This window comes from Ictidomys tridecemlineatus, chromosome 6, assembly GCF_052094955.1.
Source record: "Ictidomys tridecemlineatus isolate mIctTri1 chromosome 6, mIctTri1.hap1, whole genome shotgun sequence".
Classification (NCBI taxonomy): domain Eukaryota; kingdom Metazoa; phylum Chordata; class Mammalia; order Rodentia; family Sciuridae; genus Ictidomys; species Ictidomys tridecemlineatus.
In genome coordinates, this window is record NC_135482.1 from 49,908,221 (window position 1) to 49,923,263 (window position 15,043).

The 15,043-nt window shown below is 40.8% G+C and overlaps 1 protein-coding gene across 3 annotated transcripts in view; it reads right to left on the reverse strand.

Moving 5' to 3' along the window:
* Tbc1d30 (TBC1 domain family member 30) overlaps positions 1-5,801 on the reverse strand; it is an 87,382-nt gene extending 81,581 nt beyond the window's left edge. For 2 of the 3 annotated variants that reach the window (XM_040280376.2, XM_040280374.2), the window contains exons 1-2: positions 4,983-5,796; positions 1,057-1,221 (exon numbers count right to left, since the gene is read on the reverse strand). In XM_040280376.2, coding sequence (XP_040136310.2) covers positions 1,057-1,221; positions 4,983-5,457 — 640 coding nt within the window. In that variant the 5' untranslated portion in view covers positions 5,458-5,796. Of the gene's footprint in view, positions 1-1,056; positions 1,222-4,982 lie in introns of all 3 variants that reach the window. The other variant, XM_040280375.2, reaches the window with a different exon arrangement.
* Between the last annotated feature and the right edge of the window lie 9,242 nt (positions 5,802-15,043).

Below are 15,043 nucleotides of genomic sequence, written 5' to 3' on the forward strand. Positions count from 1 at the left end.
TGTCGATCACATTCCCACTTAGTATGGTCCATAGCGGTATCATTATGATAACCAAGTGGCATTCTGTTTAATACACATTAATTGAAACCTTTATAGTTTGGGGGACAATAAACAGCAATATAATCAAAAGAGGAGCAAGAAAACACAGGATTTTCTTTTAGTGATAAATATGACAATGGTATTTAAGCCATTAATTTTTTTATCTGAAACTAATAAAGCCCTAAAAATTGCTTCACTAAAAAAAAAAATTAATTTAGAATTTTTTTTAAAAATCTCTAGAATGTGCTATTTTGCATATAAAATGTGATAGAGTAAACAAGCAAGAAAAGGCAATTTAAAAAAAAAAAAGAAAAGGAAATTTTCACATGCACCTGAAAAATCGCCACAGGCATTTTATCAAACATACTATCAGTGCCTATATTTACCATACCTGAACATACTGTTCTGCCATGCTGCATGTTAACAAAAAAATGCAAAACAAAAACAGGGACATGTTAGCAGAGTAAAATGTAAAACTATCGCATGGAATATTATAAAATTAATTCACAAGCTTTCATATCTAGTATTACTATGGATCAGATAATTCAACTATTTTTAACTCAATTAACATGCCATGAAACTATAAGTCATAAGAGGATTACCCAAGAGACAGGTTTCATTTGTTAAAATGCTTTGTTCTTTTCAGATTTCAGAGCAAGTTGTACGATCCTGTTACAAGAGTTTCCTTGTTTAGGTCAATTGTCTAATTCACTTATTGGAGCAATACAGAGATAAAGAGAACAAGGACATGGCTTTTAGTTTATGTCTATTTGAAAAACAAAGATTTTTGTCATTATTTAGCATCCAGTAAAAATAATCATCGTCAAAGTGACGCACTACCTCAAGTCTGGAATAATAAAACTAAGATAACATTAGGCATGAAGTATTCATTTGAACTGAAAAAAAAAAAAAAAAGCTGAGTTATTCATGGTTCTTAGTTCCAGGGTACAAACACCCATGTATAATTTTTCAAAATATTCAAAAACACAATCCCTATTGCCCCTTTCCAGTACTTACTTCTCTTCTGAGACACAGCCTGCAGGCAGGCAGTCACAATATCACAGTTCCTCTGTAGTTTATGCAGAAGCCTATCTTTCTGCTTCAGCTGCCGAAGTAACTTGGCCGACTGAATGCCAATTCTGTACTTGAGCTCCTGAAGGATTGCCTTCAGTTCATTAGGGTCTATAAAGAAAGAAAAATAGAAAGAGAATAAACATCTTGAGAGGAATTTAAATTTCAATGTGATATTGGTCAACAGATAAATATCTAGAACATTCATTTAAGCCAACCAATTCTAGGTTCTTCCCAAGATTACATACATGCATTCAGCTAAGACATTCCTCAAAAAAGCCACTTATTCATCTCCTGTTCTATTCATGAGGTAAATGCTGTGAATTTAACCCTTGAGGCTACTGTAGCATATAAGCAAAGATTCTTGTTTTTACCATTCCTGGTTCTGGTTGCTTCTGAAATCTGGCATGTACTTTTCTTATTTCTTTCTCTTTTGGGGAGAGAGGGTACTAGGGGTTGAACCCAAGGGTGCTTAACCATTGAGTCAAATCCCCAGCCCTTTTTAAATTTTATTTAGAGACAGGGTCTCATTAAGTTGCTTGCTTAGGGCTGGGCATGGTGGCACAGGCCTGTAATCCCATTGGCTCAGAAGGCTGAGATAGGAGGATCTTGAGTTCACAGTCAGCCTCATCAACGGTAAGGTGCTAAGCAACTCAGTAAGACCCTGTCTCCAAATAAAATACAAAATAGGGCTAGGGCTGAGGATGTGGCTCAGTGGTTGAGTGTCCCTGAGTTCAATCACTGGCACCCCCCCCCCCAAAAAAAAAAAAAGAAACATACTAAGTTGCTTAGGGCCTGGCTAAGTTGCTAAGGCTGGCTTTGAACCCGAAAACCTCCTGCCTCAGCCTCCCAAGCCACTGCACCCAGTTGGTATGTACATTTTTTGTATTATTAAAGTACTCAGGTGGTAAGCCTGTAAGATAAGTTAATCATTAATGTAAAAAACTAAAAAATTTTAATCAGCTATTAAGAATCTTTTCTTTTAAACTATTCATCCTTGTAAATTATCATCCTTCTAAATAATTTTCCCACATTTTGCAATGTAGAGAAATGTAGTAATACTGATTTTGTGTTAAATATACAGTCTTCAAATAGCCTATCAGGTATAATATTTCATTTTTAGAGACTTGGTAAGTTTTCATATATAAAATATATAAGAAAATATATTTCATTTCAACAGATAAATTAGTATACATCATTTTTTTTGTACCAGGGATTGAACTCACTCAGACACTCAACCACTGAGCCACATCCCCAGCCCTATTTTGTATTTTATTTAGAGACAGGGTCTCACTGAGTTGCTTAGCACCTCGCTTTTTGCTGAAGCAGACTTTGAACCCGCAATCCTCCTGCCTCAGCCTCCCAAAGTCTCCATTCTTAAAACTAACATTCACAAAAGCATGAGATAATGCAAAAACCCTATCTCATTCCCAGTAACTCCTAGCTATCTATGGCTCTGTCATTCTCTGAATTATATACACTGTTTATGAGAAGAATTTTCAGAGTTCAGTGTGGAAATGTCTTCTCCAGTAACATCAGCCAGTATCAAAACATGCCAGGGACAGAAGTGGGTCTACATTTTTGAATGCCCTACACCAGCCACTGCCCCTTTCACAGTGTTAACTGAGAAAATTGTCACCTGTGATCAATTTCCTCTAAGGAATTCTAGTTTATATGACAACAAAAATAATCTCTAGCATTCATTGAGCACTTTATACATATTAACTTATGAAATTCTCACCACAGCCCTCTGACCCATTATTATCATCATCCTTATTTACAAAAAAATGAAAGAGACAGAGGTTAAACAGCTTGTCCAAGGTCACACAGCTAGTACAGAACAGTGGTGGGATATCAATCCAGGAGTCTAACTCCAAAGTTCATCCCTTTGACCATGGGAATACTGACAGTCCAGATTTCCTGAGAAACCATTTTGGTACCTCACCTAAAGAAAGAGCCACATGTTAAACATCAAAATAAGTGCTACATCAGTGCTACAACAAAATTCCTAACAGTGAAACAAGTGAATTAATCTACACTATTGAGGTTATCTGCATTATTGAGACTCCTACTGAATGTAAAGTAGTTTGTCCCTAATCCTTTTTATTTTTTATTTGAGACAAGTTCTGGCTAAGTTGCTTAGGACCTTACTAAATTGCTGGGGCTGGCCTCAAACTTATGATCCTCCTGCCTTAGCCTCCTGAGTCACTGGGATTACAGGCATGTGCTACTTACTACTTGACCCTTAAAGAAAAATCACATAATAAGTAGCATTATTTAAGCAGACAGCTGTATCCATCACCTGATCCTTAAATCTAACATTCTAATGATGTTTATTAACAGTGAATGTGTACCATTATAAAATGGTCATCATAGTCATCCTACCACTGCTGACTACAAAAGAAAGGATTAGCAGGGTACTAGGTACATAATAAGACTGAAACTGGGGCAAAACAGACTCTTACAGGTCTTGTGAACAATTAGTAGAGAGGTCATTCATCTGAAGTCGACTTGCAAAGCTGTACCACTTACCTCTCTTTTAAACTTTAGCTTGCCAATTTTCTTCTTCCAAAAGGAAATTACTAATCACCAAAACTCTCTCAGTAATTAAAAGTAAGTCTTGTAAAAAGAGAAAGACAAATCATAATTCTTCAAAATTGATTGTGTTGAAATCTGAAAAGTTATTGTCCTACAGAACTTTTGAGATCAACACACACTCTAGGAACACCAAATAACTGTATAAAATGAAATGGCCTAACTCCCGCCAGAGGCCAACATGGGGGAGGAAGGTGGAAGTCATTTGTAACAATCAGCTGGGAAAAAATATCTTCACTAGGAAGCCAAAAGAGGAAGCTGAAAGCTGTTCACATAGATTTGAGAAAGCAGCCAGATTTATTATTTGTTTGTTTTTCCTGGAACCAGCTAGACTGATTTTTGTACCGAGAAGATAGGAGACCATCACATAGTACTCTTGCATCCCTCCCCTGCTCATTTAGTACAAGGACATTACTTCCAAGAAATGTTATAGTGGCTTAGCTTCTGTTTTTCACATCTCACTAAATTTTGTAAATTGAGATCTTATTATATCTCTGAAAAAGAACAACTGTAATAACTTCTGCTTGAGAGGCAAGCTTTTATGAACAGTTGGGGGGGGGAGGCTCAACAGGACAAGAGCCTCAGAGTTTGATAACAAAAGAAACACCAAATTAGCCTTTCCTCCCATGAAGCCAAGGCCATTTTGTGGGATCAACCTCTCCATGCCAACGGAAGGTACCAGCAGTTATTCTGCAATGAAGCCAATGCTCTAGGACTCTCCACTAATCCGCCATGGTGAACCGGTGAACAGAACAAAACACCTGGTGAGCAGCTCGGAACCTTGCGTTCTGGTGGAAATGGAATTCGCACGCTCTGCTTTTGAAACCACATTATCGAATTATTCTGCCTCACTAGTTAAACACTAAATAGTGTGGCTAGGGAAAGCGAACTTAAAAAAAAAAAAAATCCCTAGGAGTCATCTCTATTCTCCCAGCGTCCTCTAGGCAACTTCAGGTATACGTAGCAGAAACTCCAACCCAGTCCTGACAGCTGTTCCGAAGAAATTAGGATTCCGGCTGCCTCTTCCCTTGGGCCTCCACAAACACTTGGGGGAAAGTGGGAGGAGAGACCCCGACCATTCCAACAACTGATACTCTAAGGGACACCTGGAGAGAGGATGGGAGAAGGGGCATAAGAACTTAGCGCAGTCATGAATGTGTGACCATGGAGGCACCAGAGTCAATTCGAGGAGAGACCCAGAACTTAATAGCGGATCTCTCGGCCTCTCGGTTCAGGTGCTCGCAGGTGAGCGCAGGAGTCCCGCTCCCCCGACTCACCTTTCTGCCGCAGGTACTGCATCTGGAGCCGCTGGCTCGGCCGCTCCTGCAGCTCCTGCAACACGCGGGAGTCGCCGGCGCCGCGCACGCCCAGGAACACGTCGGAGCCCGAGGCCTCGGTGGAGCTGTCCAGGCTGTCGCGGCGCCGCGGGCGGCCCCCCGGACCGCGGCTCCCGGCAGCCACCTCCTCCTCCTCCGTGCAGCTGTACAGCTCGGTGAGCAGGCCGCTCACCAGGGACGCCGTGCGGCTCGTGCGGCCGCGGGGCTGTTGGCCCGGCTCGGGCTCCGGCTCCTCCTCGCCTTCCCATGAGCCGCGGGAGCCGGGCGGCCGCTCCGCCGTCCCTTGCGGGGGTACAGTCCCGGCCACTCCAGGAACCGCTTCCTCCACCGCGTGCTCTAGCCTCACCTCGCTGCCACCGCGGAACTCCCGCTCCGGGCGCCCCGTCCGGCCCCCGCTGGCGGGAAGGACCTCCATGGCCCCCGGCGCTCCGCAGCCCCGCGCTAGCCGCCGGTCCCGCCTCGCGGCGCCGGCCAGTTCCGGGAGGAGGTGGACCTCGTCCCCGCCTGGGGTGCCCTGGGCCTGGCGCAGTGCCAGCGGGCTCCGGATTCCCGAGGCAGCCAGACCTTCCCTCCCGGGGCCCGCCCCGAATCCGCTGAGCTGGGCTGCGGTCTCCGGCGAAGGGGGACCTCCACGCCGCGGGGTTACCTGGGGACACCTGCCACCGGTGAGGCACCACTTCTCCGAGAACGCTCTCTGATGAGTGTCAAGGAGCAGGATGTGGCCAGAGCCGAGCAGGATGAAGCCGTCAGCCCGAAGGGGGATGGGCTCTCTGGCCGCTGCCACCTTCACTTTTAAGCACGTGATTTAATTCAAAATGAGGGCAACTCTTGCATCTTATTGAGCTACCAGCTTGATAGAATGCCCGGGAGGGTTTTAAGCGCCAGTCAATAGGCCCAGGTCAGAAACAACTTCTTCCCATAGGCGGGCACAATGCCCAGCCCTTCTCACCTTCCCTCACCATCTGGGAGCCTTTGAAGGCGTTCTAGTTTAGTTTTTGACAAAAACTTTTCCAAAACTCTGAACACCTGGCATATACTTGGGATTTAATAACGCTGAGAACTTTTTTCTTTCGGTGAAAAACAAAGTACTGATTAACATCAACTAATTCCCTGACACAAGACATAATACAGAATGAGGATTTAATAAATCGTCATGAGATGATCAAACTAATAAGTTGACGGAACCAGTTTTAACAGTAAAATTATGCTTATGAAAGATGTTTTTACACTAGAGCTCAGTAGAAGATAATTGAGGTGCCCCTCCACCTTAGATATTTTTATGAATTTAATAATCATCAACATTTTTAGCACTTTTTTGCATTCCAGGCACTGTTATGATTTACATGAATTATCCCACTTAATCCTCACTTCAATACTATAAAGCAGGTAAGCACTACTTTAACTTCACTTTTCAGATGAGGGAACTGAGGGAAAGAGGCTAAATAACTTGCCCATTCACAAAGAATGACAAAGAATGAAGCTTGAAGTGCCTGGCTTTCATTATGGAAGAATATCTGTTAGTATAATGCTGTTTAAATAGTTGGGCATCCTTCTAACAGAGGGAACAACACATAGCATGAACAATAGTGGTGCTTTCTGTGTGCTCAGCACACTTTTTATATTTAAAGGCATTTTCATAAGAGAGGCTGACCCTATAAGTAGAAACCTGGTGTCATCACTTGACATCACCACGACAACAAATACAACCCTTTTTTAAATTGGTCTTGATATAAAGAAAATTGAAGCTTTGTGCCTTTTCCTCTTAGATATCTAGAATTTAAAATTATACTGGAAATATTTTATGGTTTTTGCAACATATTAACTTCTGCTAGTATTTATAAAATGGAGGGTGTGTATTTATTATATTGCTGCTGTTTTGTGTTTGAATTTCTTTTTTTTTCTCTATTGTCCCTGGCATTGAATAAGTATTAAGAGCCCTCTTCATAGGCCAAACTTTGCAACAAGCAGGACTTTCATAGGAGCAAATGCTGAAATTAGATCTCTCTTCATTGACTTCCCAGCCCTTTCTATCTCCTTCCACTAAGAAGAGATGTGTTGTAACTACTGGTCTTTATTATTCTTATTATTATTTAAGGTTTTTCTACCAGGAACTATAAAGGAACTCAAAGTGGGAAGAGAATGAAAAAAAGAGGCTAAGAAAACAGTAGACATTAACATTCAGATTTCTAAATTGATCAAAACTTCAAAATTATTCACCATTTCCCATCATTTCCAAATTACTAGTAAAGAGGAAATTGGCAAACTAAAAACTAAGAAGGCAGGGTCAAGGTCACGGTACTTACCCACAGATATCTACATAACTCTTTTCTTACCTGGGTCAGGTGTCTGCTTAAATATCCTCAGAGGGTACCTCCCTGACCATCTAGACTGAAGCTCCCCATCCCTCAGCATTCCCAATTTCCCTTCTTTGTTCTGTTTTTCCACAATACTCATCATGCTCCTTCATACTACATAATTCGTGGATTTTTAAATCTGTCTTCTTCCACAAAAATATAGGCTTATGAGAGCAGGAACTTTTGTCAATTTTGTTTATTGATATATGCCCACCACTTAGAGCAGTCCCTGGCAGGTGATTAATAAATATTTTCTGAATTAATTGAGTGGATAAAAACTAGAGAAAATAGCAGCTAATTTCCAACCTTCCAAAGAAAAGCAAGTTCCATTAAAGAGAATCCTGTACAGGTGTGGGCAAAGGGCAGTCCCCTTTCCAATGCACATTATTGCCACCAGGTGACTGGGAATTCCCCAAATAAGAACTTTGAAGTTCTAAGGCTTACTCTTGGATATAAGGGAACCATTGATCTAATAGAACATAACTGTCAAAACTAATTGTTAATTCTAAGACTAATAGCTAAAATGCAATGTACTAAGTTAATTATGCTACTGATAATAATTAGTATTTTGATTTGGAAATTTAGTTTTAATGTTTAATTGTTCTAATAAGTTAATATCAGATACAACTGGGATACAAATTCCAATACTGCACTATAAGGAACTAAAAAGCATCTATTCCTGAGTTCAATTTGCTAGAATACAATTTATGAAAATCTCATGTAGAATCTATGTATTATGACCATTTATTTCCAAACCTGTAACAAGGTCTCACCATATCCTTCAGATATCCATTATTTGAAACCACCTTTACAAAACTCTGACCATTTTTACAATTTTTTTAGCATGTAAAAATGCCCACATAAAGTCTAATTGCTATGAGGAAAGTTATGATTATTTCTGGGATGGGCAGTTTCTAATACCCAGCAGTTAACCTTTTACTCTAATCTATCAGGAATTACTCATTCCCTGAGTCAGAAGAAAAATACAAGAGCTTATTGCTGCATTTTGGTTCATCCTCATGGGAACTCAATTTTGTTCTTTAATTTTTTGTTTATAATTAACTTATATGCTTGGAATACAATGCAGTCTGTATTTTCAATTCAGAACTATACATGAGGAATATGCTTATATTTTTTCAATCCAAAAGGATGGAATGAGAGGTTTAAAAAATGGTTTTTAGTACTTTTTAAAGCCATCCATCTGGGTTGGGGATATAGCTTAGTTGGATATAGCTTGCCTTGCATGCACAAGGACTCTGGGTTCAATCCTCAGCAACACGTAGACACACACAAAAAAAATTGGCAAATCTTACTGTATGTTAATTATACCTCAATAAAACTGACACAAAAATTGTTTTTTTAAAAAAGCATCAAACCTGGACTGGGGATGTGGCTCAAGCAGTAGCATGCTCGCCTGGCATGCACCACATACAAATAAAGATGTTGTGTCTGCCGAAATCTAAAAAAAATAAATATTAAAAAAATAAAAATAAAAAATAAAAAAGCATCAAACCTTACACAGACCTTAGTAAAGCATATTGATAAGTAGCAGATAATCAATAAATAAGAGATGTTGATGTTGAATAGTATTTAAATCAGAAAATTTGACACTGATAGGAATTTTGAATATCTAATTTGACTACCACTTTATTTATTATTATTACACTGGATTTTAAAGTGACAGAATATAACCTTTCCTTTACAGTGTGATTGCTCAATGCATATCAGCTGAAAATTAAATCTCTTGGTACCTGTATTAAAGTAACATTTTTTTGAAGAGGAAGTGACGTGCCTATCATGACAGCACTTGAATAGCCATTGACAATGTCGGTTTAATACTCATTATCCAGGCTATTTTGTCTAAGTTGTTGTTTAGTACCTCTTCCACAGTGAATGCTTTCCATTGGGCATAAACATATGATACGAAGAACCCCACACTTTGTGCCTATTCCATATGCCTATCCATGTGTCACTACCCCAAACCTCCTTATTTCCATTCTTCTGATCCTTTTCCTTCCAGGATTATGATCAGCCAGCCAAGGCCAAGGACCATTGCCAATGAGCCCATATATAAATTCTAACTTCAGACCATTTCTCCTTCCATACCTACCAGATGATCAGGTACACCACCCAGAGCTCTGCCCATTAGGATGGTTTTCTTACTCCTGTCCTTAAGACCAATGCTGAGTAAAGCTGTGATGCAGCCGCCAACCATTTCCACCTCCATTCATATCCCAAGTTCTTCAATCCATAAACTAAGTTTTGGTTTTTTCCTTCCTCTTCATCTGGTCATTCTGGTCCCTGGGGGTGAGGTAAGATAGGAGCACTGGCATAACCATAATGAGTGACACCGGTGTCTGAAGTTCTATGTATTCATGCATTCATTTGTGTCCTCTGATACTGCAGGGTCCTGTATTGTTTCCTTTTAGGAAGGCTTATGGCTGTTCTTAACCAACTCCATGACTTGGTGGATCCAATAGAACCCAACTCATAAGCATTTCAGGAAGTATAGTCATTTGGTACCTCATAGATTAAAGTTCCTAGTACACCAGGAGCTGTTTTTCAAATGATGTGTAATTCCTGCTATAGATTCCATATGCCTATCCATGTGATAAATAGCATGACCTTTCTCTAAAATCTTGCAATTTTCTCAGGGGTTTTCTCTACCTTGCATCTCTTCCCACTACTGGCACATGCCAGAGTGCATAGCCCAAACAGAAAAGCAATTTGCACCACAGCTTAGACTGCTGCCAGGACAGACTTCATGGGCATGTCAACTCTCAAAAGGTCCCAGTGTTCGTCTTAATGTTCTATTGTCACATTCTTAAAATTATTAATAATTTTTATCTTCTAACTTGTGTGTGTTTTTTTAATCAAATAGGATAAGGCATGTGCATGATCAGAAAAGATAAGCCAAGCCAGCAGACACAGGAGGCAGTGCCATGCACCAAGCAGTTGCCACAAGCATATTCCTCAGGGCAGTCAGGAGCCAGGAGGGAACCAGCCCCAGGTAATGGTAGAGACAGTAGAGAGCATTGGAGAGGCAGCAGTGCTAGTGGAGTGATGATAATGGTAGGAGAGAAAAAGGACTCTGTGTAAAGAACTTGCTGTGGGAGTCTAGCTTGCCTGTTTCCTGAGTTCCGTCTCTGCAACATTTGCACTAATCTTAAGTCCTAGGCCTAAGAGCTGGGACAGGAACTTCCAAAGGTTAAGCAGCCCATGTCAGTAAATTATTACAAAGTAAAGGCCCATACGGAAATTGTAATATAGTATATCAGTAAGCTATTGGAATTCTTCAAAGTGTTCAGAGTCAAGTTTTGATAACTTTGCAACATGGCAAATCATATACCCAGAGGCTTAGAAATAGAAAAATGTTCTAATTTGCCAAGAATGTTATTTTCATATAAAATTTTGGATTAACGAAATATTAATAAAAAGCATTTTAAATTAATTTTCCCTATAATTGCAGATACTCTGATGAAGTACATGAATGGGCACTTTGGAATATATAAAAACTTAAAGCCTTCTATGTCCTTTTTTTTTTTTTTTTTTGGTACCAGGTATTGAACCCAGAGGGGCTTAACCACTTAGCCTCATCCCCAGTCCACCACCCCCACTCATTTTTTTTTTTATTTTTTTTTTTTTAGGCAGGGTCTTGTTAAGTTGCTTAGGGCCTAATTAAGTTGCTGGTCATTCTGGTCCCTGGGGGTGAGGTAAAATGGAGCACTGGCATAACCATAATGAGTAACGCAGGTGTCTGAAGTTCTATGTATTCATGCATATTTGTGATCCTCTGCCTCAGCCTCCCAAGGCACTGGGATTACAGGAATGCACCACCAAACCCAGCTTTTAGTGGCACTTGTTTCCTGCTCTTTGAACTAAGGGCCTGGATTTTGTTTCACACTGAATACACAGATTATGTAGCCAAATCTGCTTGTTACCAAAATGCTTTTCTGCTTCCATCCCCACTCAAAGCTGACAGCCCTCATGTCTTTTGCCATGTGGGCTGAAATCATAATCTTAGTTGTATGATGTTTTGCATGCAAAATTCAAAGGGTTCTACCAGGCACTGTGCTTCCTCTTTTGAAGTAAGAAATGTAAGATATGGTTATCTATTTTCACTTTGAAGGCAGTGTCCTAGCAATATCCCTAAAAACCTTTAGGAAAGTGCCAGGAACTTATTTTTTCATAGGTTACATCTCCTACCATCTCCAGCATGCTAGTCACTTCTTGTTCATCCTGCCTGGTCAGCATTATGTCATCAATGTAGTGGAAGGACAAATGTCAGCAGGATACCCAGTCTAGATCTGTTTGAACTGTATTATGCACACAGTCACCTTTTGTTACATATAGGGCATTTAATATAACCTTGAGGCAAAACTATAAGTGTCTTTTGTTATCTGTTCTATATGAACATATATTGATTCTAAATCTCTTTCCTGGTTGGGAAACACATTCACCAAATCTGTGCCTGCTTACAATTTACCTGTGACTATATTTATCTCCTGTAGCAAACATACATCTATCTAACAAGGCCACTGCAATCATGACTAATACTTGGATGAGCTGGTGGTAAACTCTAATTATTCTCCATAATCCCTTTCTGTTGAGGCCAGACTAGCTACTTAAATGGAGATGTTTTAGTCTTTTTTTTCATTGCTGTGACCAAAAGACCTGATAAGAACAATTAGAGGAGAACTTTATTTGGGGGCTCATGATTGACTCCATTCCCAGGGCTCAAGGTGAGGCAGAACATCATGGCAGAAGTATGTGGCAGAAGAAAGCAGCTGGGAACATGGCACCAGAAAGCAGAGAGCTCCTTTTACCATGGACAAAATATAAATCCTAAGGGTCTGCCCCAAGTCACCCATCTCCTCCAGCCACACCCCACCTGCCTGCAGTTACCACCCAGTTAATCCCTATCAGGGAATTAATGAACCGATTAGGTTAAGGTTCTTATAACCCAATCATTTCACCTCAAAACACTCATGCACTGTCTCACACATGACCTTTTGGGAGATACCTAATATCTAAACCATAACATTCTACCCCAGCCCCCACAAGCTCATGACCATCTCACAATGCAAAATACATTTAGTCCATTTACAAGAGTTCCCATAGTCTTAACAGTTCCAGAATTACCCAAAGTCCAAGTTCAAAGTCTCCTCTGAAACTCAAGGCAAACTCTCAGCCTGAGGCCGAGTAAAAATCAAAAGCAAGTTACATATATCCAATATATAAAGGTATAAAGTAAACATTTTCATTACAAAAGAAAGAAATGGGGCAAAGAAAGAAAGGATGAGACCAAAACAAGACTGAAATCCAGCTGGGCTAACAAGTCCTGTAGTTCATGTCCAGCATCTGGAACACATGGCATCTTGACAGTCTCTCCAAAGGGCTGTGAAGCTCTGCTCCTATGGTTTTGCTGGTTACAGATCACATGACCTTTCCTCTGGCTTGTCTCTGATTAATTCTTGCAGCTTTCCTAGGCAGACATTCTTAGGTACTGACTTTTCTTAATCTCAAGTTTCTCCACTGCAGCTTCAGCTCCCTCCTCACATCTCCACTCATCGCCCTATGCCCTATGGGAGCAGCCTGCAGGGATTCTGACTCTGCTGCAATTTGCCTGGCTCCCCAGGCCTTCCTTTGAAATCTCGGTGGAAGCCTTCAAGACTCCCTAACTCCTCTCCTCTCCATTGAATTGCCTCTCTCTCTGAAATCCTGCAGAACCAGTACCACATGGTTGACATCAAGGTCTGCCACCATCTTGAGTAGAAGCCAAGCCTCCAGAACATAACTGCAAAAACCTCCAAGTGCCTGGGTGGCTGAACATTGTGAAACAACTTCCTAGGCCCCCCTGTGCAGGCAGAGTGATGCACTGGTCTCTTCTCCAGGGAATTTTTACTTTTATTCCCTCGAGCCTGATATGGGTTTGGTTTCATCAATTCCTGAGGTGCCCTCAAGCCTTCTTTCCTATTGTCTCTAGGCAGTCTTCAGTATCTCTTTAGTGGCTGTAATGTCTTAACAATCACACATTCCTTAGCCCCAGTTTTACAAAGTTTTCTAGCCAAATTGCAAGTTTGTCAAATCTTGCAGCTCTGCTTTCTGCTCCTGATTATCAAAATAAACTCTGCTAAAAGTAGACAGCCTGATCTATGTCACTGTCCAAACAATATGCTTAGAAATTTCTTTTGCCAGATTAAGAAGTCCATCACCTTTTAATTTAGCTTCACAGAAAGTCCTGGGACATGGGCGAAATATAGACAGCTTCTTAGCAAGAACATAATATGAATGGCCTCTAGTCCAATTTCCAATAGAGTCCTCCATTTTCTCTGAAGCCTCGTGAGTCCAGGTTTTACTTCTTACAGTCCTACTGGCATTCTGATCTGAGCTCCCACCAGAATTGTCCATTAAGTTCCTCCTGAAACTGGAGTTTTGAGATGAAACTAGATTCCCCACTTCTAGCACATGGGGTTTGTGTGGGCAGCAGGCCTTACCAATTTCCTTCTGGGATTGTGTGTCACAAATCTGAAGGACAATAACAGAAAGGAAAAGTGAACAGAGTAGGATTTATTTAAGTGAGAAGAGACATAACTCCCATGGTGTAGGAGGGAATCTGATAGTGTTTTAGGGCTGGGGTCTTCCAGGAAACTGAGGCAGCATGAAGACTCCCCTTCATACATTGATTCTCACAAGTGTAAGGAAAGAAATGAATGAAAGAAATGGAGAGGAGAGGCAGTTCAACGGTAACACAGGTTTATTCGGGACAAACCTGTGGAGGGGGGCCCAATGGAGACTAAAACCTGTCTTCTGCTTATAGACTGGGGGAGATCTAGAGGGATGAGGAAGGCGGGGAATGAAGCCATTGCTAGGGGGTTGATAGGGAAGGTCCCTGTAGTGTCACCTTAATAAGGAAATAGGTGTTTATAGGATTTAAATCCCAGATTTAACAATTTATTTTCTTATGATGATGGAATATCTGGGGTTTAGGTCAGGAAGAGTCAGAACGACCTTGAGGTGACTCTTGTTCTAAGATGGAAGATATTTCAAAATGGTGTTGCCTAGGTCAAGTTCTACCTAACATCAATCAAGTCAGAAAGATTTTGGACATGTCACTCAGAGTAAAAGGCATGAGTTTATTAAAAGGATGGGAAAAGGGAAAAGGGGACACTCCTAAGGGAGAGAGTGGGTCATCTCAGGAGACGGACAACTTGCCTCTTCTGCATTCCAGTTTATTAGGGCTCCCTGAGAAGTTTCCAAAGAGTCCCAGCCAGTTCTACCTCTTAACTTTTGAATGACAATAGGATGGATTCATACTTTCAAGTCCCCACTGCTATGACAAGTCTAAGTCACCTTGGCCCATGTTGACCAGTTCTAATTGGATTCTGAACCATATATTCTTACAGAAATTATGGTTTGGAGGAATTATTCTTATCTCCCCCATTTCTGGGATCTGGTCTGTCAAAAGGGTCACAAAGGTCTCCCCTTCAGGGTAACTTGGATCTCTCTCATCATTTGTTTTGGAATGTGACATAGCCTGTCCACTTAAGCCAGGCAGGACTGCAAGTCAACTTTACACTTCTTGGAAAAGAAAGCATGTGAGGATCAGCATGGTAGGTCCATTTTATAGAATTATTCTCTTAACCT